Here is a 23,582-nt window from a genome sequence, read left to right as displayed (position 1 = left end):
AGAAAAGAGAAGTTGAACAAAGTTTCTCTTAACTGCTACAAGAAAATACTTATTGTAAACAGTGCAAAGCAGCGTGAGTCCCCATTGTTTAAACCGGAGTCTGGCATTGGAGCTTCCAGAAAGTGTGTTTAAAGTGCAGGTCAGTTTAATACAAAAATACTCTGGCACAGGCTTCACTCTTCAACACCAAAGGTAATGGAAAAGGCACACGGGAGACATTCGGGAAGGAGCACCCGAGGACAGCAGAAGACGTGCCTCCCGGCCAGGCCCACCAGCTAGAAGCGGCCCCTTGGGGAGGACCACTGCCCAGGGCAAGATTACGCTCAACCAAATGTGCTAGTGCCGAGAGGTGACTGAGCAAGACAAGGCTTCCCACTCGCCCCCCCCCACACACACACACACACATAGAACCCACAGAAGCCTAGTTTAACAAGAAATGGACACCAGAACCCTATTTTCCCTCGTCCACCTTCTCTCCAACAGTAAGGGCCAGAAATGAAGTGTCAGGAAGAAATGGGATGACGACACACACACACACAACAGGGGCGGTAACAGTCAGGCTTGAACGTTACTCCTTACAACAAACCGGCATTTAATTATCCAAAAGCCAGGCTGGCTTTCTCCTCCTGCTGGCCCACTCCCTCCGGAAGGACCCATGGCAATGCTTCCCGGAAAGATCCCCAGTTCAGGTTGGCTGGAATCTCTCTCCCTTTAAATGGGAGCTCCCTTTGCGGGGTTTCTGAAAGGTACTGGGCCACTGAACACTTGGGATCCTCAGCCCCTCCTGGGCTTCCACTCGACTCTCCCCAAGATTTCTGACCATGGCTCCCACACTGCTAGTCGGCATCTGGGAAGTTTCCCCTTCAGAGACGGACGGATCCATGGTCGCCTTGACATGATGCCCCAAGGGACTGCAGGTTCGGGGGCAGTCCTGTCCCCTGGAGATGGGCTGAGCGCAGGAACCCCGTTGGGATACATCAACTCTTTAGGCAAACCAGAGCAAGCTGGCGCCCCCCCCCCCCTCCCACTTGGAGCAAGGCTGAGAGCTCAGCTTCCAAGGCAGGGCTTCCCAGAATTTTGGAAAGAGATCAGAGGGATTCGCTTTGCAAGACTTGAATCCCTTTTCACTTCCCCCTCAAAGCGAGCAGGAAGCCTTGGCCCCTGCAAACCCAAAGGAAGGTCTGACGGGCAAAATTAGAAAGCTGACTTCACCTCCCAGGCCGAGGTGAGAAAGGAAGGTTACCTGATGAGCCAGCCCCCAAGGCCAAATAGCAGAGAGAAAGCGCTGGCCCTCCCAGGAGGGAAAGGTGGCCCCAGGATGGGCCGCAGCTCGCTTTTAGTCTGCCCGTATCACTATTGCGAGAGAAGCTTATTCTTAAAATTATCCAAATGTAAAATTTGAAAGACAGACACTTATTAAGAAAGTATTTCCCATTTCCAGTTGAGCAGACCGGCACGATCACTTTTTCTCTGCTTTGAATCCCCAGAAAGGTCCAAGGAAGCCTTTAAGAGGGTCCTACGGTGGTGGACTATGGGAGGGACGCCAGGAAAGCTGTCTATACCGCCCCCCCCACAATTCCTAACTTCCTGCTCCCCACCCCCCAAAATCACAGCAACGACCTTCACCAAACACAGCAGGAAAAGGGCCAACCGACCGGGGGTGGGCAAGTCGAGAACGTCAGGGAAATTCTGAAAACCTGAACGTTGCCTGTCCCGTAAATGCCAGCTTTGATATATAGATCTATGTATAGACGTGCACGCGCGCGTGCACACACACACACACACACACACACACACACACAGTCGATTTTAAAGTGCTTAAATACAGAGGCCTCAAAAACGGCCCACTAAACATAAAATAATTTAAATATCTGATATAAAATTCCCCCTTAATATTCAAGTGTAGACTGATGGGCGACATTCAGAACCATGGCCCGAGAGCTGCAGAGTCTGGGCCGTTGTCTCAGGTGGAGGACAAAGCCAGAGCTGTTCGTTCCCTGGAGGTTTCGGCCTCCACCTTGACCTGACTGAGAAGAGGGCGGCCTTCGGCTTTGCTTTCAGTCTAAATTCATTAGAGCAGCATCTGATTACCACCTAAGGGAGTGCCTTTTGTCCTCAAAGACCAGAGACACCTTGAGACTAGAAAGATGGAGGCCAGCAAAGGGAAGAGGCCTTCTTCTATGAGCTGGAGAAAGTCTCTTGGTGCTCCTGAGCCCAAACGCCCCCCAGAACTTCCTGGGTCCCCGTGTCATACAAAGGTCCGAACCTGAGAATCTCCCCAAGGTGGACAGGAATGAGAATTTAACTGAATCACTAAGACTGAAAAGATGGAACGGCACGAGAGGCCCCCGCTGACCGCCCTCGTGGAGAACAGTAAGTGCAGATGGCTGACGGGCCGGGGGCGCCCCCAGTTCTGCACGCTGATGCCTCTGGGGGCTGCTCATTCTTGAGAATGAATGACATCAGCAACTCGGGGTTTTGCTCAACTAAACCAGATGGGGCAAGACATTTTAAACAGCTTCCATCAGTTCCTGGGCATTGTGTAGACGCCAGAACTTGAAGCACAGTTAAATCTCCTCCCGGAATATACTTCTGTCCATAAATTAGCTACTGAATCCCACTCTGGCCTGGACTTGACAGTTTTATTTCAGAGTCTCCCAAATTAAGTGATTTTTTTTCTGACAAAAACTTTTCTCTGTTTGTATTCCCCAAATTGACCTTTCCCCATGTATCAAAAAGACTAGGATTTCTTTGGCCAAGGAAGGACTGTTACCTGGACTGTAGAGTCCCTCAGTTTCCCCCACCTGAAAAACAGGCTGTTCCAGGGGGATTCTCATCGGAAAACTCCGTGAGTGTGTCAAGTAGGCCTGGCCACCCCTGCCCACTCACTGGAATATTTAAGGATGGAAGGACAGACAGCAGAGAATCAAAGTCCACGGCAGGCAGGAGGGAGCCACCTTTGGGCCCGTCAGGTGGGGAGGTGTCTAAAGGCCTGCCAAGGAGCCCTGGGGAAACCACTGAATACTGTACACGTATCAGCCAAGAAAGTCACAACTTACAAGTCAAGTTAAAAAACACGATTGTACCAAGAGGACATATTCTGCTAAGAATTAGGGATCTTCTAACTGTAAACTGATAAACTCCTGAATGCATTTCTTATACTGCATCTCCGTGTGATTATTAGGAGAATATTGACCTGGCTGTCCGTAAAGGCCTTCCGACTCCCGCATCTCTTCGTTCATCCGGGCCAAACGCAACCTGGAGTCAAAAGACACACAAGACCTAGTGAGAGAAAGCCGAGCAGCCACGGGCAGCTTTACACCCTCCCCGGCCACTTGGAACGTCACGCAGCCGCACGGCTGGGGATGCTGCCCTGAGCCAAGCTTGTGGAGAGAAGGCTCCCACATGGCAGCCTTCATCTCCCTCTGGGCCCAGTCTGCTGGGAAGGGGGCAGCTCCTCACAGACCAATCCCACCCCTGGAATGTCTGACCTGCTCGGGCCCAACTTTCTGGGGAGTCACCGTCTGGTGCCAGACTTTGTGGGGACCCCTAATCGGCTCCGAGCTCCCTCCATCCGCCAGCCTCAGCCTCCCCGCAGCCGAGATTAAAGACACAGAAAATCATGGCCAGCCAGCACTCTGCTTTTAAGATTTTAAAAAGTCTTTCAAGAATGTCATGATTTTGACATATTTGTTCCAACAGGCTGGGAAGGAAGACCGCTGATCCCTGGAGTTTTCAGACAAGGGCTTTTGTTTCTGAGCTCCTCCAGTACCACCTGGCTTAAAAGGAAAGGCTCTTGGGGCTCAGCACCCTTCCCTCCTCATGGCTCTCCCATGCACATGAAGTGAGGCTGCCTTTATTCCTAGAGAGGTTAAGGAAGGAGGCCCAGGAGGAGGCCCAGATGTGCTTGGTCCACTCAGAAAAATGTGCAATTTAAAAGAAGGGGTTCTTATGATCTATAAGCAGTTATTCAAAACAGCACACACAATGCACATCCAAGAAATGGCCAGAAGAGGATCATGGGGCTTCAATGGGACTACTACACCTCTGAGGCTTTCCCATCATGGCTACAGATCCCAGCTGATCTCTTCTGACATGTGGGGGGGCACCTCCCTAACTCCTTGTGAAATCCCAGAAAAGCCATCAAAGAAATATGGGACCAGAGAAGGGGAGGTGGGCATCGAGCAAGAGTACTGGGCATCCCTGGTACCAAGGGGGAGACCTGGAATCTGGTGCAGAGTGCAGTAGGGGACTTCTTGGACAAATATGATGGTGAGCGAGGGGGTGGCAAGGGGTTCCACAAGAGACAAAAGGGTGGAGAGGCTCTATGTCACTGCAGCCCGTTCACCCCCTCCCCTCAGGGCCCACGGGGCCGGCCCTGGTTGTCTGTCCCTCAATTCTGTCTCTTTGTCACACTTTCTACCCACCAGTGAACGTCACAGCAGCAACAACCGAGCTTCCAGCAAAAAATGGCAAAGGTAAAAAGTGGAAGAATTCATGTCTCTAAGCTAGGGAGCCCAAAGACAAGGGGAAGGAAAACAGGAGCAAACAGAAGTCAGCTTCCAGCTGTCAGTGAGACCAAGTTGCGTCCCTAGACCGCTGGACACAGGTGGCAAGGGCTCGATCCCCGGAACAAAGATGCTCCACGGATCCACTAACAAAGGGCCTGAGGGAGTGTTAGGGGAGCAGGGGCCTCCTTTCCAGAGCCCAAGAAATGAAGTAACCGGTTCACTGACATCATCATCTGCCTTAATCAAATGACAACCAAAGGTGGATCTCACCAAGGACTTATTTAATGTGAAGAAATTCCCCATTGTACGCCTCTCGATAACCTGCTCTAGAAAAACAGCCAAGCCTGGCTCAGGGGTCTCTCTCTCCCTCCCTCCATCAGTCTCTTCAGCACTTCTGGGAGAGGCTGATGCCAGAGCCGTGAGCCGGCCAGGCCCCACTCCCCAGGAGCCGGGGCCTCTGCCAGGCCAGACCCTGAGAAGGGGCAGGAGGAAGGTCTGGGGTCTCTCTCCCGGCCCCTGCAGCCTCCATCTCTACCCACCCCTCGGCGTGACCCAGCAGACTCACAGGGTCACAATGTCGGCATTCGCGGCTTCCACGGCAATGCTCAGCGGGTCGTTCCCTTCCTCGTCGCTGGCGTGCTGGTTGGCCCCTCGCTTCAGGAACAAGCACACTTGCCTGGGTAAGAGAAGGGGCCCCACAAGCCCGCATGGATTAGATGAGGAGGGCACCATTTACCCCAAGAGCAGCTTTTCAATAGAGAGCCTGTTCTACTCCCTCGACGGGCAAGGACGGAGTGTCCGGGTACAAGGCCAGAGGGGCAGGTAAAGAGATACAAATGACAATCTCACCCCCCAATCCAAGCATTTCACACCACCTTTTCTAACTGGCAAAGGCGAGCATGTATGGGGAGGCCTGAAAAGGCCACGTGACCAAGCCAGCCACCGGGAGCTCACAGGCTGGGCCATCTTTGGACAAGAGTCCCCCATGATGGAAATGACCTGAATCTTCACCAGGGGAGGGGGGCGCACGTGGCTGACACAACAAATACAGGCACAGGGCCCCACTCAGGACACCTAAGAGGCTTCCACTCACAGCAGTCATGGTGGATGACAAGAGCCCAGCGGTCACTGCTTCTGCTCATTTACCCTCTCCAGGCCTGGGCCTGATGTCCAGCCCCGCCACTTGCTACCGTCAGGACTTGGCCCAAACCCTTCCTTCTGCCAAAGGCCTTTGGTGATCCCCCCAACTCCTACAGCCTTCCGCCCTGTGGTAAGCTTCCTTCCACTCCCATAGAATATGAGGCAGGGGCAGAGACCCCCTAGCGCAGTGCTTGGCACAATGCTCACCACCCGGATGGCCTCAGTGTTTACACAGGGACCGAGAAGGGGCCCAAAACCCCAAGGGCGTTTTTGGTGACTGACTCGCTGATAAATAGGAGAGATGGCTCCAAGGCCACTCACGGGAGACTGGAGGGTGTGGAGTTTGCTTTCCCTCCCATTTCAGAGTCCATCTTCCCACAGAGCGGGCCCCAAGCAGCGCCCCCCAGTCACTGGCTCTTACCCTGTGTGCCCCAGGACGGTGGCGTGGTGCAGCGGGCCTTGCCCTTTGGCATCCTTTTGGTTCACGTTAGCACCGTTCTGCAGGAGGAACTCGCAGGTCACCAGGGAGCCCTAGGAAAGAACGGGCAGCCGAATGAATGGCAAGGGCCCGAGACCTGACAGAGCCTCTGGCCCTGGGGAGGAGCAGCCAGGGAACAGCCCCTCCTGCCCTTCCCTCTCAGTGACCCTGTCAAGGAGACGGCTTTCTTTAAGTCTTTGCTAATGAATGTCTGACCTGTGAACACATGAGGTTCGGCGACAGAAAAGCTCCATTAAACAGGAACACAACCCAGAACACCCATTTTCAATCCTGAGCCACTTCTCTGTTGCTTCCAGAGTGCACCAGGTGTAGCAGTTGGGTCACCCCACTTGGAGTTAGAGCTTAGGTTCAAATCCTGCCCTGGGCTATCTACTTAACATCTGCCTGCCTCAGCTTCCTCTTGGGCACAATCAGGGAGCCGGCCTCCAAGATCCCTTCCCATTCTAAATCTAGGTTCCTCTAAGCTTGACAACAAAAGTCGCCCTGGAATTGTTCCCCAGATGGACGCACCAGGCCTCCTCTCTGCAGCCGCCCCCCACCCCTCCGGTGCACACGCGGGGCTTCCCTACCCCTAAGACGGCCTGGATAAGGGGGGTGGATCTGTTCTCGTCAGGATTCGCCCAGTTGACGTCTGCTCCGTGGGCCAGCGCCTCGGCCATGTCGGGAAGTTTTTTTTCATATGAAGCCCGATACAGCTGGAGTCCTGGATGAAGATGCTTAAATTCAAGAAACACTGAAGAATCTCGTCTTTCTCCCTCTGGGAAAAAAACACATCCATGAGCCACGATCTGTGGTGCAAAAACGCTCGCGGGGGCCCGGGAGGCAACTCTGCTTGGACCAGATGACATCAATCAATACTTGCCTTGGGCTGGCAAGGGCCAAGTGCCAACTGCTTAAAGGGCCTCCCAGAGGCAAACTCCAAGGCCCATGGACTTAGGGGAATGGTGAGCCTTAGTCGGGTCCCCCAATGGGCCTCTGGTCTTCCTCCCAGACAGAAATGACGGGCGATGGCTGACAACTTGGGAACACGGTCACCATCCAGTGGATGGTTAGATGCTCCAGGAGATAACTAGGAAAGGACCCAGCTTCTGCTGGGACAACAGTTTCTGCTGTGAAACCAGAAGGTCTTGAACACTGGTACCAATTAAACATCAGAGGAAAAAAAGCCAGTTGGGAAGACTAACGTGTCCTGGAAGAGTATCCAAGGGACACAAGGCAAAGAGAAGAAAGGAGGAAGAACTCCAAATCCGGCATTCTCCAGCAGATGGTGGGGGCTTTAGCACTGACTCTGGGGTCTTGCTAGCAAATGGAGCCCCAAGGAGAAAAGGCAGGGACCTTTCTGGCCCAGTGGGAAGCTCCTCCGATCGGCCCTTCGCTCTACTCGGTGACGCTTTCAAAAACAAGCAAGTGCCGTTTTCAGACATACGTTTGGGCAAAACCAAGTTAAATACAATGTAATCCAAAAAACCCACCTGGCTCATATAAGCTATTAGCTGAGACCACTGAAGACAGACCTTCCCGGGCCTCATCAGCACACTGCTGGATTCCACTGTCATTGCTTTTGACTGTTTGAAAGAAAAGGTAAATAAGGAATGAGTCCCTGTCAGGGAGGGACTGGGCTTCACAGACAGCATGCTCAAGCTCGGGGCCTCCAATTCAGCCAGAATTCGACCACCACCGATGAATTTGCAAACAATGAGATACATTTACCAGACGCTTCACAACTGTTAAGCACTTCGCTTATCCAGATCTGTGGATCACCAGAGTCTCAAAATGGCCTATACCGCGAGAGCTTTTAAAGGGTCTGATCCCAGCAAAACGTCAGGATAAGCAAAATGCTGATTTTCTGACATGGTTCTGAGTAATGCTCTGAGACAAATGGGTTCACAGGTAAAAAAAAAAAATGGTCCCACCACACAATGACCACTAGCATAGACTCAGAAGGCTCCACCAGAGAGAGGAGTACTTACTACTACGTAGTTTTGAAGAGGTATCAAAGTAGGAGAAGAGTGAATCTAGCTCATCAGGACAGAACAGAGATTCCCGCCTGGCCTCGTCGCTATTTACAGCCACCGCTGGGTACATGCAAGTTATCAAAGCACAGAGCAGGCAATAAGGAGGGAAAAGGGCAGGAAAGAGTGTTATTGGGGCAGATTTAGAGCACTAAGGAAGTCAGGTAATTAAGAAGTTGTTGGCGTGGGGTTAGATTCCGGGAGACAACGAACCACATGCCCTTTTGGTCAGCCTAGCTAAAGGTGACGGCTTGATTTTGGGGGTGGGCCCAACATCTGATCGTGAATTAGAGCCACACCTCAAAGGGCGTGAAGAATGACAACTAGCAAAGAAATCTACCATTTCCTGTAAAGACTGAAAAGGAAGTAATTGGGTTACCTGCCATAAGCTAACAACTCATAAACTTAGCTCATTAAAACAATGACCACCTGTGTGCCACATTTACTTACCAAAAGGATCAACACCTAAACTTTTGCCTGATGTTCCAACTTGGTCTTCTAGTCCCGGTTTGGAGGTGATGAGCCCCTTCTCCTCCCGACCGTGGCACAGAGCTTTCTTCCCTTCCTCTGGAGGTAATGAAGAGGCAGAATCCTTATCCACGAACTTCCTCTCCACATATTTTGCTTTGATATATGCTTCCTTCTCCTGCCTGATACATAAAAATAGAAGATGTATGAGACGATTCCCTAGTGACTGTTGGTCCAAACCAGATAGAGACCATTAAACACTTGGTCATTCTCTGAACATCACGCGATTCTCTAGTCCAGAGAGCATGGGATGTTCTCCTTTTCCCCATCCCTGCTTTATCCCACAGCTGACTCAAACTGTCCTGAAGGTTTTAAGCCCAATCTTCCATACCACCAAGTGGGGCAAGGCATTCGTCTTCAGCACCGGAGACAGCTCTCTCAGCTGGGCCTTCAATAGACAAGGACATCAGAGAGCCAGGCCAGGATAAAAGATACCTAGATTTAGTCATGTAGGTGTCTTCTCTACTCAATAATATCCAGGGATTTCCTACTGCCCCAGAAGCTTTGTGAAACGATGGTCTGGCCACACCCCAGGAACTCCCACCATTTCTTAGCTACTGAGAATACTTCCCAACCGATGGGCACTTAGGAAGTAGGCCATTAAGAACATCAAGCCAGGATCCAGTGTGGTAAACAGAGAGCACAGCAAAGCAGCAAAGTCCCTCCCTGTCCTCAAGAGTGCGAGGAAGTCAGTCTTTTTCTTCATTCCGGCAAACAACAGCTTCCCATCCAATTGTGGTCTTTGGTCTCCTAAGTCCATGACACTCACGGCCCTTCTCGGATGTACTTCAGAAGGTGCTGCTGCATCTAAGTCAATGAGATCTACGTATCTTAGAGCTTCAACCTTCCCTTTCCCTAGGTTCCTTGCTAAATCTTCTGGACTTTAGCCCACTTCAATTGGCATTACAATTATAATAAACTTGGCCCTTGACTTGGATATGGGTTCAAGCCCGCAAATTCTTTTGAGACACCTCGTGACACTGGTCTGTGACCACCAACCTTTTGGGGTCCCTTCCCAACCTCAACATATGTACACATCTCTTGCCTATACTTGTGAGAGGTATATGAACTGTTTCTCTTCTAATGTTTTAATAGCATAATTGATGACATCAGAGAAAGAATGAATCATTGATAGAACTGATCCCTAAAAGCATTATACACAGCAATAACAAGATTATACGATGATCAATTCTAATGGATGTGGCTCTCTTCAACAATGAGATGATTCAAACCAGTTCTAATTGTTCAGTAAAGAAGAGAATCAGCTACACCCAGAGAGAGAACTGTGGGAAATGAGTGTGAACCACAGCATAGCATCTCCACTCTTTCTGTTATTGTTTGCTTGCATTTTTGTTTTCCTTCTCAGGTTTTTTTCCTTTCTTTCTAGATCCAATTTTCCTTATGCAGCAAGATAACTGTATAAATAGGTATAAATATATTGGATTTTGCAGCAAGATAACTGTATAAATATGTATACATATGTTGGATTTAACATATACTTTAACATATTTAACATGTATTGGACTACCTGCCGTCAAGGGGAAGGAGGGAAAAAGTTGGAATAGAAGGTTTTGCAAGGGTCAATGTTGAAAAATTACCCATGCACGTGTTTTGTAAATTTAAAAAAAAAAATTGATTCCTAAGGAAGGGAACTGAAAGTTTAGCCTCGTGGTCCCATGCTCTATGGAGATAGACATCTCTCCTTCCTATATGTGGCCCCACCTTGTTGTGTCCAGCCAGAAAATCCAAATTCTATCACACCCAAGGTTAAATTTCCTCCATAAATCTGTCCATGGCCCAGCCAATCTTTGCTGAATCCCTTTTGGGGTCACAGGCCACCAGAGAACTCTTCCTCATGGTGTCTTTCCCTTCACCCCTTCCCCATGTCATCTGGTATTTCTTCTCTCAGCCCTGCACTATGCCTTTTGGTATCTTTCTCCCTCTTAGAGCTAATTCTTTTGCTAAATCCCTTTTAGAATTTAACTGCCAATATAAGGGCATGCCCCAACCTCTCAGGAGTGCTCCCTTTCTCTGTTTAATTTTAAGTTCCACAAGGGAATTTGTCTTTTCCATCACTAACTACTAAAAACCCCTTTCCTTGCTAACTATAGGCTCTCCCAACTCTTTCACATTTCCTGCTGTCTATGGTATTTTTTATTTACCCTTCTCCTAAATAAACCTATCTTTTGCCAATTCTTCACATGAACCCCAATATTTGATGCCTACCTAGAACTGCTCCCCTAAATCATATCATTCAGTGCCTACAACTACATCATAATTTAAAAATTTTAAGGTTACTCTCAGAATATACTGTGGAGTATGGTAGAAATCCAATGAAGTCTAATTTTAACTACAATGCTTTTCCATTTTCCCAGCAGTTTTTATCATGTTAAGTACTTTGTCCCCTAGAATAATTTGTTTTCCACTTAATCAAACACTGGGTTATAGAGCTCTATTGTTTCTAGATCTCTTTTGTCTATTCGATTTCAATGATCTTTCTATTCCTTAACAAAAAAAATTCATATTCAGCTCATTTTTTCTTTTTCTATTTCAAAAGCATATGATTTCCACCATCTACCACAGCCCCACCAGCAGCAGCCTCCCTCCACCAACCCGAGGACTGCTTTAAGGGCATCTCAGAAATTCTAATACATTGTTCATCATTATCATTTTATTCTGTTTCTACTATTTGTTCTTTGACCCATTCAAAGTCTCCATTTGGATCTGTTGTGGTCTGAACCAAGTTCTATTTTTATTGCATTATGATTTATAAAGGGTGTATGACTATTTCTGACTTCTTTACATGAATAATATTTCTGTACCCTACGCATCATTTTGTGTAAAAATTCCCCATGGTGCAGAGAAATAAAGAATACGTGGAATATTCTTTTGCTGCCTCACTTGGAAGATACCATTAAGTCTTTTGATTCTAGTTTATCCAGATGTTTGTTCCATTGCCATTTTCCTTCTTGTTTATCTTTCCATTAGACTTATCTAGAACTGATAGAGGGATACTGAAGTCTCCTCTCACTATGGTGTTATTTCCCAAGTTGTGAAGCTTAGATAATATTTCCCTTAAGAATTTGGATGCTTCTGTCAATAAAAAGTTATTTAAAAAAAAAAAAAAGAATTTGGATGCTGAGGCATTGGGAGAATATGAGATTATTACTAAGAGTGGTTTCTTGTCTATAGTTCCTCTCAGCATAATATAGTTTCATTGCTCATCCCTTTTTATTTTTTGAATGTTTATTTTTGCTTTGTCTGATAGAAGGATGACAACTCCTGCTTTTTCAGATTCATCTGGTAGATAGTTTTATTTTGTGTCTTTGTTTTTTAATGTTTTTTGTAAGCCAGATTAGATTTTAGGGTTTTGTTTCTTATCTAGTCTGTCTTTCTGGTTTTCTGGATTACTTAATCTATTCACATTGAGAGCTATAAGAGTTAGGTTCATATTTTCCTCCATGTCTCTAAAACTGGGGTGTTTCCCCCCAAGTTATTTTTTCTCCCCTCTTCTGATTATAAGTGATGTGAACGCTAAACCAGCTCATTCTGTTCCCTTTGTCAGGAAATGCTAGAGGTCAGTTTTCCCAAAATGTCTTTTTAAGCATATAAGGCTGTGAAGCTGTAGCTCTCTTCATCAGCTCATCCAACCTCCATGGTCAGAAACTCTAATCCATCAATCTATCTCTCAGAGACCATCTGGCTCAGGCTATCTTTAGACAAGTCTGGGACCTGGTCAGTCACACTTGTCTCCTTGATCCCTCTCTGGCCTCTCCCACTCTTCCCACATTCTTCCCTTCTTTTTTCTGAGCCCTGAAAGGTTCCCAAACTTCCGTTATACCAAGTTGCTTAATTACCTATGATTCTGCCTTGCTAATCATATTTGGTTAAACCCATGATCTACATCAGATAATAAAGGGCAAATCTTTGTAACCTGTGGTAAATGTCTGTGCCATGATGGTTTCATGTCATGAACTGAACCACTGTGCTCTCCCAAATCTACTTCATCTAATCACATCATAAGCACAGTACTGGGTTCCTTCAGTTCCTCAACTTTAGCCACCCACAGGCTCTCTCCAGTTCTAGTTTTCTTTCAAAATGTTTTTGCAAACTCTTCTTCATAAATGAAAGCCCATCTTTTGTTCTCTAACTGCAGGAGAGATCACTGAGGGCAGCCCTCAGATCTTTAGTGCTCTTCCTAATACTTTATTTCATTCTCTCCTCCTTTTGCTAAAGGATGTGCAACAGTCTTGTGTTACTGCAATATCCTTCTCTTTGAAGGTCTTTCTCCAGATAGAGTACAGAAGTAGCTTCTTAACTGAATGGTACCATTTAACCAACTTCTAGGAGTTTATAGCATTTTTTGGAGGCAATGTGTGAACTCTTTCAACTGGAATATCATTCATATTTAGAAGTTCTGGGCTGGTCTCTTTAATTATTTCCTTCAAAATAGTAATAAGGTATACCATCCCATCTGGTTCTAAGGAGAGAATGAAGATTCTTAGGCTGTTTCTTTTCCACTTGTGCATATTTCCTAGAACTGTTGTTCTAGGTTCTCCTTGACTTTTGTGGATTTGCACTGTTTCTTTGCAGTAGCTTGCCAATATAGATTCCGATTTTTCCATTCTGCTTGTCATTTTTGCTAAGCTGAATTCTGCTCTCCTAATTCTCATTTCTCTGCTGAATGTCTCAGGAACAATGGATTTTCAGTAATTTGAAATTCTGCCTGTATTGTCCAATTCCAATAAACTTGTGATGGAGACCCAGAAAGAGGGGACTGAATATGGATGATAACATAGTACATTTACCTTTTTTGTTGTTATTGCTTGATTTTTTTTCTCATTTTTTTCTTTTTGATCTGATTTTTCTGGTGCAATATGATAAATGTGGTAATATATAGAGAAGAATTGTACATGTTTAACATATACTGGATTGCTTGGTGTCTATGAGAAGGGGGAGGGGAAAGGAGGGAGAAAAATCTGGAACTCGAGGTTCTGCAAGGGTGAATGTTGAAAACTACCTTTACGTGTTTTTTTAAAACAAAAAGCTATTATTTAAAAAATTAGAATAATCTGTATTTCTGTCTATGCCTCTTATTTCCTAAATTAGAATAAAAGTTCTCTGAGAGCCATTTCACTTTTGTATTTTTACCTCAGGGCACAGAACAACCACTTAACTAATGCTCACTGAATAACTGATTCCAAGAAAATTCTTTCAAAAAATCAAAATAAAAAAAAAATCACATTTAATTCCTGCATTTAGAAGAGGTATTATAGGATAATCTAAATTAGTACCTTTGTCCAGGCTGTGGTTTCTTTACTCCCATTTTCTCAATTTTGGCTTCATAAACTCGATTCATAACATCATTTCCCAACTCACACATAAGCTGAGTGGCAAGAACACAAAGGAGAGGTAATATAGTCTTTAAAGCACAATATTAATGCTCAAAACACATGCAGTAAATATTACATAGTTTCTGATTCTGCATCAGGTGGATTTCAAACCAGAGAGCCAAGCCTGAGAAGAAGGCGTTCTCATTTTAATATCCACTGTGCCCTCTGTACAGATTATGGCACCTCTCACTCGCCCAACCGTGCAGTTAAACAAATTACAGCACACTGATATAATTGGATCACTACCGTGCTGTGCTTTGTGAACCAACAAGTCCAGAGAAATGGGAGCAGCCCAGGGAGACATGACAAACAGACAGCAGAGTTACAACTGCCCTCGATGTGACCGAATGAAGGAGCCCCAGCCTCCTCCCTCTTTTGCAAACTCTGGTCATGGCACAGACGGGTACATCAGTGACGGTGGAGGTCTCTGTTAAGTTTTGTGGAGAAGACGGGGTGAGTAAGACTCCAGAAAAGGGCCACATCCCCACTACTACGCAGTATCTAGTAGGCCAGAGGGAGGAACTTGGTGGGATTTAAGTGGTCTTTGGTATAATGGCACTGCTCCTGGAATTCCCACAGCAAGCGGAAGGCGTACTTGACAGGATTAGCTTGTAATTCCTTGGGAAATCCCTTGCACTGACAAAATCGTCATGACCCACCAGTTGCTGCAGCCAATCAAAAGGCCGGGTTATGATATTAACGCCCCAGATTATTTTTTCCTATAAAAGAACTTCCTGGTACCCCACTTCTCTCTGGGGTTCATTAGGCTCCACCTGTAGCTAAGCTCATCAAGAGCTTTCCCTACACTACTACGTCCCATCCCCCTTGTTATTGGCAAGTTCCACTAGGGAACTTATCCCTCTGCGAACGGGTAAAGTCTCACATAGAAATCAGCCCGCTGTCAGCGGCGTAATGAGGTCTCTGCCTCTTCATTTGGAGACGGTCTAAAGCTACAAATTCTTTTGAGACACCCTGCTTCGCTGGCCCCAGACACCACCCTATTTTGGGGGTCCAAAGCCCCTCCTGCTACCCGGCATTTGGTGGGCTGGACCTGGAGAGTTCCGAAACCGCAATGTGTTCTGGGGGCTCAGAGATAGTTTTCCCCCTTTTTTTATGCGTTTTGTTAAGGGTGACTCGGTTGGTAGGAAAGGGAGAGAGATAGAAATGAAAGTGATGTGAAAACCCCAAATGTTAGCAAAGTGAAAGCAGCTACGAGTACCTTGAGAAGCTCCGGCTCCCAGCTGTCCAAAGTTAAAGAGCGCACTTTGGAAAAGTGGACCCCAAGACTCCTGAACAGAAGGGAACGGCATCAATAAACAAGACGGTCCATTCTGAACTCATTCCTCCTTTGGCGACATTCCCCGGCCCGGCCCCCCCCACCCCTCAGAGCCATGTAACAAGGGCCCAAGCCCCCCACGTGAATGCACCACACTCCTCACAGGCACTGGGGCAAACCTCCGGCCCCCAGAAGCGGCTCTCCCCAGCTCGTGGACAGGACAGCCCAAGGGGGCCCCGCTCCCGGGGCTCGGCAGGTGAGGAGGGGCGGGGCAAGGAGAGCACCTACCGGTGTATACCTGAGCACTCAATGCACAGGGTGATTCCCAAGTTGATGCTGGCCCACCGGGGGTCAGGCAGGCCACAGTCGCAGCAGCTGGCATTGCCGGGAATGCACTGCACCCGCTGGAGCGCGCTCTCTCCTTTTAATAATTTCTCTTTTGACTCATTCCCAGATTCCAGGCTTCCCGTGGAGGGAGATGACTTCTTATCCAGCTTCTGAGGGAAGGAAAAGGAAGAAGCAGGCTCTGAGGCCCGCGCCTCTGCTGGAGCTTCCGCATATTTTTACTTTACAGAAATACTCTACAGACAAGCCATGGTGGAGTTCTACGGAAGAGACGCCGCGCAGAAAAGCACGGACCGTCCCCTCCTGGCGCCTCGTGCTGAACCCCCGGCTGGACAGGCAGTGAGCGGGCAGAGTGCCCGGGGAAAGCTGGGCCAGCCAACCCTGCGGCTGCCACCAAGCTCCTAACTCTCACCAAAGCCTCTCTCCACAGACTCAGTTTCCCTATCTGTCCAATTCTCTCAAGCCCTCTCCAGCTCTCTGGCAGCGTTAGGGACACCGGCTGGTCGGAGGGGTTAGCAGGCTGGTTGGAGGGGGAGGCTTCCACAAGGCAGCTTCAGAGTTTAACCCAACAGGGAAACAGGATGAGGGAGGAGAGGCTAAGGGGGCACCGGGCATGGGGAGACCCCCACCTAAGGGCCCATGTGTGGATGGAAGCTGCAGCAGGAGTAACAGCTGTGGGAGAGCTCCAAGGCACCCACCATGCTTTTAACCCTGATCCTCACAATCCCGGGGAAGGGATTATTCCTGATGACTTGGCCAGGCTCACCCACCAGGAAGTTGGGGAGGCACGATCTGCCCTCTGAGCTTCCTGAGTGGGCACGGTGCCCGGTGGGTGGTGAGCTCCCGCAGTCCCGAGGGAGGAGGGCTACCTGGAGAGGGCCGGGCCCAGGGGAAGCCCCACGTCCGGGTTGGCTGGGGAGACCATTTCCTAGGGGAGCCTACGTGGAGGCAGCACATCTTCCAGAACACCTGCAAGGCCCCAGGGCAAGGCAGCTCCACTCTGATGGGGTCTGGGTGAGTGCCCAGTATGGGCAGAAGGGCTCCCACTGGCCTCCAACCCCCACAAATGGTCTAGTCTTTCTTAAGTTCCAGCCTCAAGCTGCGCTGCCACCACATCACTCAGGGCTCCCCTACCCCTCAGTTGGTGGGGTCCTGGGGGGCTCCCGTGCCAGGGGCCCCCAACATCCCCAGCAGACAGCATGCAATGCTCACCTCCGCCTCATCCCCTTTTTCTCTATAGGCAGTGGCGATACTGGTTTGGACGGCCTTAATCCACGCCTGGCGCAGCTTCTCGGAGTCGGCCTGAAGCATGCAGCTTCTGCAAAGAGACCGGGGGGCGGAGTCAGGCTCCTGGGCGGGCAGAGGGGCAGCCCTGGCATGGGTGGCAGAGCTGGGGGCAGCCCTGCTTAAGGAAACGACGGCCAGATCACCCCCACTAGCTGGATGAGGGATTCTGAGCTCCTCCCTCCACAAGATTACCAACCAGTGACTTGGGCATCAATGAAGCTTTGGGTCCTTTCTCAGGCCTGGAAAAGCCTCAGAAGCACCAGGGGTGCCACAGTGATCGGAGGGCTGGGCCTGAGGTCAGCCAGGACGCTTACTAGCTGTGGGACCACACACAAGTCCCTTGGCTCCCCCAGCAGAGTGCTACCAGTGAGACTGCAGCAGTGAAAGAGCAACTACCCGCTGTCCTGCAGACTCGAAACCTTGCCACTGATGCCAGCTGTCACTGACCCTGTGGACTCATGGGCACCCCAGAGCAGGGAACATGACAACCTCGCCAGCCTGAGCCCTAGTTCAGTTTCTGGGCCATGAGAAGGCCTGAGGGGGTGGTCACAACTGGGGCAGCAATTCTGGAAATGTGCCCAAATAGTAGGAAAAGCCCACCCCAGCTGGTCAGCCAATAAGCATGTGCCAGGCCTGGGGCTCGGTGCCAGGATGCAAAGAAAAGCAAAGGACAGACTCTGCCCTTGAGGAATGAGGGACAAAATAAATGGCACCGTGCTGACCAATGCTGGAAGCTGTGCCGGGCCCTGGGGGCAGGCCTACACACCCCCTCTGTAGGGCACATGCTCTCTGCCCCATCCAGCCCCCCTACCCTCCCAGGTGAAGGGGCTCAGGGGGCACCGGGAATGTTCCAGACTCACTTGGTAGGTGAGACCACCTCGAAGCAGAACCGTCTCTCGACATCTTCACAGTGCTTCACAGTGCAAAGCCTCAGATCTTCCACCACCACCGTGGGATTATCCTAGGAGGGAAGCACAGCACAAGCTGGTGGGTGACCGAGGCCAGCCTCGAGGGGCAACGAGCCTCATAGTGGAGGGGGCAAGGGACAAAAAGCCCCCAACCTGCCCCAGGCCCAGGGAAGGAGCCCGGGGACGTCAACCGAGCAGAGCTGCCAGGAGCTTCCCCTTCTTCCGAAGCAAGAGACTGCGCTGCAGGCGGGCGTACCAGGAGGCCACAGGGCTTAGCCATGGGCCCGTTTGCAAAGGCCAAGACCCAGGCCGGGGTTCTGGCGTCCAGAAGGACCATCATCCCATCGCTCCCCATTCATCTTCACTCTCCCTCTCAATTGCCCACAGCCATGGCATGGAGGCCTGCGCCAGCTCATCGCCCTCCCTTTCACAGTAACCTCCTTGAGGAGGTGGCCAACAGGAGGGGCCTCTGCTGCTCCCCCTCAATCCCCTTAAAATCCCACGGTCCAGCTCCATCGTCCACCAGCCTCTCCAGAGTTCACGATGATCCCTCCCTGGCCAGATCCTCATTGTCACTCCTGCCGACAGCCTGGGCCAGGGATCAGCCTCTTCTCCATTTTCCTGACCCTGCTCCCCTCTCCCCAATCCTCCCCCTTCAAACTTGCTCCTGGGCCCCTCCTCCTTCCACTTCTCACCCTGGGCCATCACCCCAGCTCCCAAAGATTCAATTCTCATCCCGAGAAAGATCCCCCCTGCAGCCCTCACCCCTCCTGCCCTCCAACCTGACATCTCCGACCACCTCGTGAACATCCTCACCTGGACGTCCCATCAACATCATGGACTCAACACGCCCCAGGCCAAGCCCCACGGATTTCCCTCCCAACCTCCCTTCTTCCCTGCTGCCGTCCTCTTGGACCATTTCCAATCAGATCTCTGGGATATCTCCCCCATTTGCCCCCTCCTCTCAGACCAGCCCAGGCCCTCAGCCCACATGCCTGGGTTACTGTAATGGCTGCTGTGGGATGGGGTCTGCATGTCCCCAGTCTCTCCCTTCCAGTCCTTCCCCAAGTGACCTTTCGAAAGGGAAGCCAGATCACACCACTTACCCCTCCCTTCCTTCAACAAACCCCACTGGAGGTAACCGGAAGCCAGTACATAAGGCTAAGCATAAAGCGGGCACTTCCCGAAGCCTGCGGCTGCTCAGGAAGACTCACGGCTCGAGCCTTTGGAAATGGCCGGGACTCCCGGGCCAGAGCGGCACCTACCTTGAATTTTTTCTGGTATACCAGCTGATTATTCTGTATTGAGAACCAGCGTCTAAACAAACAGAAAGTAACCGAGTTATTTGTGAACATTTTTTATTTCATTTGTGATCAAAATAACATTTTTACTTTTGGAAAACTAATTCAAATCGGCCACAAAATGAAGTTTTTAGAACTAAGTCATGACCATTTTTGTCAGTAGGAGATGCATATGGCAAAACAGAAGGATGAAAAAGGGGGAAAGCCAGCATTTTTAAACTGCAGAGTTTAATTTTGATTAAAGGAAATACAGTTATTGGAATTAGTTCCTCTATGGCACATGAGTCTCTAACAAATATTATTCTTTAGTATTCCCACATTAGATAGAAAAATTAGCATTGCAAAAAAAATCATCCCATCTTTTTGAAGTAATTCTTTGTGAAGAACCTCAAATGATGGAGTTATAATTTTTAGTGTCTGGATGGAGATGAACATTGCAGGAGTGGAAAAGGGAGAGAGAATGGATGAGAAGGTACTTTTCTATTCCATGTCACCCATCCATCACAGGAAACGTCAAATCAATGCTCTTTTCTAACTGCTGAGCTTTCCTGCTGAAGGGGGGGCAGACAACTCATCACATTTAATTGAAGAAAACCAAAATCCAGGCCTGTGTGGGGATCGGGGATGTGCGTCCATCCAGACCACACCCCCCCCCACTTCCGCTCTGAATGCTTCCAAACCCCAAATTAGGCGGCCCGTATGCCTTGTCATCCAGGCTGAATCCCTGTGTGTTGTGTAGCAACGGGTGCTGCTCCTGCTCACCAGAGTGCCTGGGATCTCCTTCGGAAAAAAAGATCCGATGTACTAACATGGACTCCTTCTGAGCTCCAAGAAGCCAAAGCTAAAGGGCCCCCATTCTTGTAACTTCGCCGCTTCCATCAGGCCACCCATTAAAGGAAGCAAAATCCCTCGAGCTTCAAGCTACGCCATTCCAGCCACTTTCCATTAGCCCCACGGAAGATGGTTTCAATTTCAACCGTTAGTAATTAATCTATTAGCAGGTGGAAAGTCTGCCTTTTCATTCTAACTACAACACACAGAAGTGTTCCACAGAACAACTGCGGCTCCTAAGAGCCCTCCAGTTACCACAATGAAAGCCACGTCTTACAGGCAGGGAAGCCTCCATCCCAAGGCAGTGGGTTCAGCCAGCTCCTCCTTTTGCTATTAAGTTCTCTTCCTCTTGTATTGTCTTTGCCATCTAACAAGACAGCTGGCAGAGCCAAGCACCCAGGTGCCAGCCTGGTACATGTCACTTCTATGGGAAAATCCCCAAAGTGCAGGCTAGGGAAGGAAGACATTCGGGGGTTACTCTTTGCTCCTGGCCACAGTTGGTTAGATGGGTTAAAGTGATGTCTACACACGCAAGAGAAAGAGCCCAGCCCAGCCACACGGGAGAACATGCAATGGAACAGATCTCTGGTAACGATCAAATGCCTGCACTCGCTCAGGGTTGCAGAGCGACTCTCATTCTGTCTCCATCTGCTGTCACGGACAGAGAGAGTGGCCGAGAGTTTCTGCTTATGCAAGGCCTCATGGGAAATATGTGACAAGCTGCCAAACTTGCGGCTATTTTAGAATGTTCTTCTCAAAAAGGATGACGGGAAAGATGGCCACTGAGCTTGTCTGCCTGGCCCTGCTACAGGCAATGGGGAATTTTGTCTGTGGACTGTGCGCACTCACTCTGCAATTCTACCCTGACATCACTCTAGCCCAGTCTGCTAAGATTCTGCTCAGTTCTGTACACTTGAAGAAAGCAGATTAACTTAGCAAACAAAACTAGGGCAGCTACTGAGGAAAAAAAAAATGAAATAACAGATCTCAGAGCCAAAGCAACAACAAAAGGATGGGTGGAATCATCGCTCCTCTCGGCTCCTCGTGAAGTGGTCCTCCCCTACTCCCCCTGGCTTTCAACTGACTCTAGATTCTTTTCCCCCCCTAGATTCTGTTAGGGAATAGACAAACAGCAGATCAGTGTGAACATGTGAGCAGTGGCTGGGAAGGGGGGGATACGAAGGTCCACTGACTAACAAGGAAATCTATTTTTGACACTATACGATTCCTGATCCTGGGAGTACTCTCAGCAAGTGAAGAATCCAACTTCAAATGGCCACATCCAACTGTGGTCCAAAATTTTGGGATGCCAGATACACTGCTACCATGTGACCACCAGAATTTTCTATTTTCAGTGACCACAATGAAAGCCAAAGGCATATAATACATGAACTTCAAGAAAGGAAACAAAGTCTGTCTAAGACAATTGTAGAAATAGTCTCAGCTTAATATCATGCACTTCATATGTAAGAAAGACAGCCAGGACTGAAGGCCAGAAAATTAAATCAGGAAAAATGAAATATTCCTGTTGATTTTTTTTTTTTAAAGGGTAGATTATGAGGACTTTAAAATCAAATTTTTGGAAGGCAGTGCGAGCAAATGGTCCACTGCTCTCCATCCCACCAGCTTCAGCTCTCGGTGCGCACTAGTCTCACAGCTATGCTCGAAGTCAAGAACAAAGGTCTGTTTCCTATTTCCACACTAAGCTCAGGTTCATCCCCAATATCAAGAGGTGGCCTAAAGGACTAATTCATTCATGTTCTCATGGGAAACACTGCAGCTGAAAAGGGAATATGCCTGAATGTGGGCAACCTATATAATGCTGATAATGTCAAATTCCACTTATTTGCTTCCCTTTTGTCTTTTTAAAGCAAGACTATGGTAACAAAAGGCTCTGGAAGCTATGTAGAAAAGACTCACTATTTCTTGGTCACAGAACTAGAGGTTCCCACTGAAAGCAGCCACCACAATCTTCCCGCATGGCCACCATGAAGTGGTACAGAGATTGGTCTATTTCTATTGGGCACAGGATATGACAAATGCTCCTTGACAGGTTAAAAACGGGACACTGTGATAGACCTTCCCAAGAGCTCTTCCATTTTGATGGTTCAGATTTGGTATAAAAAGAGACTTTCTATCCATTGCAAGTAATCCACATGAAATGACAACAGAGGTTAATTGTGAGCTTTCTCATGCCAAAGAGAACACTGGAAAGGGCGGAAAAAGAAAAGAAGCCAATTGGTACCTGATATGATCTGGCTTTCTCCTGTCATGTGAAAAAATGGGGCAGGATTAAAACATAAGGGAAAGGTAGAAAAAAGAATGAAATGCAAATGAGCAAAATAAGCAAAAGGCCGAGCATGATGTGAAAACCAAGCAAGAATGAAGTGACCGCCTGAAAAAAGAGCACGGTCAGCCCAGCCCTGCAGATCACAGCCAAAGGCCTACACTCACACGGATGGCCTAACATCAGATTCTGGCCCCCAGGAACAGGCAGCCTTGGGAAACCTCCCTCCTTAGAGTCATGTTTGTCAAAGAGCAAAATAAAATACAGAGTCATAGAAGGAAAACCATTCTAGTGAAATACAATGACCAAAAGATACTTTTCCTAAAGTTTATGAGTCCCAGATTTGGCACAGACAAATTCTATCCAGAGAATTCAGAAATTTGGGTCAAATAATTTTTTTTAATCCAAAAAAATGTATGCTACAAATTTTGAGAGGACCTTATTCCAGGCTCCTTTGTAGTAATGTACGAGACAATCTTAGATCCACGACACAAATGTTCATGCAGTCTTCAATCTGACTCCGTGGTTTTGTCCCACTGCCTTCAGAACCAGTCAGCTAATACTTCCCACTCTGTTCTCACTTCCACACCTGGAACTTGTCTTTGTTAAGATCTAAATGATGGGGTTTCTAGAAGACATAGGGGATCAGAGGGTTTGGGAATTTTATCAGGATGCATCGCAGGGATGCTGAGCAGCACTTCTCTGATATGTCATGATGCTCTATCACAGCTACCATACCTCTGACTTAAGCCCCTTCCATCTCTAGCTATCCTCCAAAGAGTTCCCAAAGTGATAAACACAGAACTAACCTGTTGCTCCTCTACTCAAGAAGCTCTAGGGGCTCCCTCCTGGTAGGAGGATCAATTTTTATCTTTTCTGATGTAATATATTTTATGGTCCTCTGATTTTAGGAGGGCTTCTGTTCTAAACAATAAGTCAGCACATTTCCTTTTACACACTCTCCTCCCCTGTGGAAGTGTTCTTTCAGGGTACTTCTACAACTGAAATAAGATTTCCCCTTTTTCTCCACCTGTTTTATTCTTCAAATCTTCCATGGCTTCCTCTCCCTCAATCCTCTTAGCTGAGACCTTATAGGAATTTATAGGAAAAAACTGGATTAGTTCTTTCTTTTCCCCTCTTCCCCAATTCCCATCATTCAGATACCTTCTGTCCCTCTTTCCTCCTTTTCCCATCTCATATGATGAAATGATCTCACTCCAGATCAAAATCAATCCTCTCCATGCACAACTGATTCCCTTTCATC

The 23,582-nt window shown here is 48.5% G+C and overlaps 1 protein-coding gene across 7 annotated transcripts in view; it reads right to left on the bottom strand.

The window, feature by feature from the left end:
• The window catches only part of ACAP2 (ArfGAP with coiled-coil, ankyrin repeat and PH domains 2), a 76,286-nt gene that overhangs the window by 5,058 nt on the left and 47,646 nt on the right, over positions 1-23,582 (bottom strand). For 3 of the 7 annotated variants that reach the window (XM_031963599.1, XM_031963593.1, XM_031963594.1), the window contains 14 exons: positions 22,277-22,297; positions 19,165-19,216; positions 17,852-17,952; positions 16,917-17,022; positions 15,648-15,856; positions 15,303-15,372; positions 13,985-14,076; positions 8,613-8,812; positions 8,121-8,225; positions 7,623-7,715; positions 6,720-6,907; positions 6,073-6,182; positions 5,077-5,187; positions 3,197-3,258 (listed from right to left, as the gene is read on the bottom strand). In XM_031963599.1, the coding sequence (XP_031819459.1) occupies positions 3,197-3,258; positions 5,077-5,187; positions 6,073-6,182; positions 6,720-6,907; positions 7,623-7,715; positions 8,121-8,225; positions 8,613-8,812; positions 13,985-14,076; positions 15,303-15,372; positions 15,648-15,856; positions 16,917-17,022; positions 17,852-17,952; positions 19,165-19,216; positions 22,277-22,297 (1,520 nt within the window). The remainder of the gene's footprint in view (positions 1-3,196; positions 3,259-5,076; positions 5,188-6,072; positions 6,183-6,719; positions 6,908-7,622; positions 7,716-8,120; positions 8,226-8,612; positions 8,813-13,984; positions 14,077-15,302; positions 15,373-15,647; positions 15,857-16,916; positions 17,023-17,851; positions 17,953-19,164; positions 19,217-22,276; positions 22,298-23,582) is intronic. The other 4 variants (XM_031963596.1, XM_031963597.1, XM_031963598.1 and 1 more) reach the window with 3 other exon arrangements.

Source organism: Sarcophilus harrisii, chromosome 3 (assembly GCF_902635505.1).
Source record: "Sarcophilus harrisii chromosome 3, mSarHar1.11, whole genome shotgun sequence".
NCBI classification, from domain to species: Eukaryota; Metazoa; Chordata; class Mammalia; order Dasyuromorphia; family Dasyuridae; genus Sarcophilus; species Sarcophilus harrisii.
This window is presented reverse-complemented; position numbering and strand designations above follow the sequence as displayed.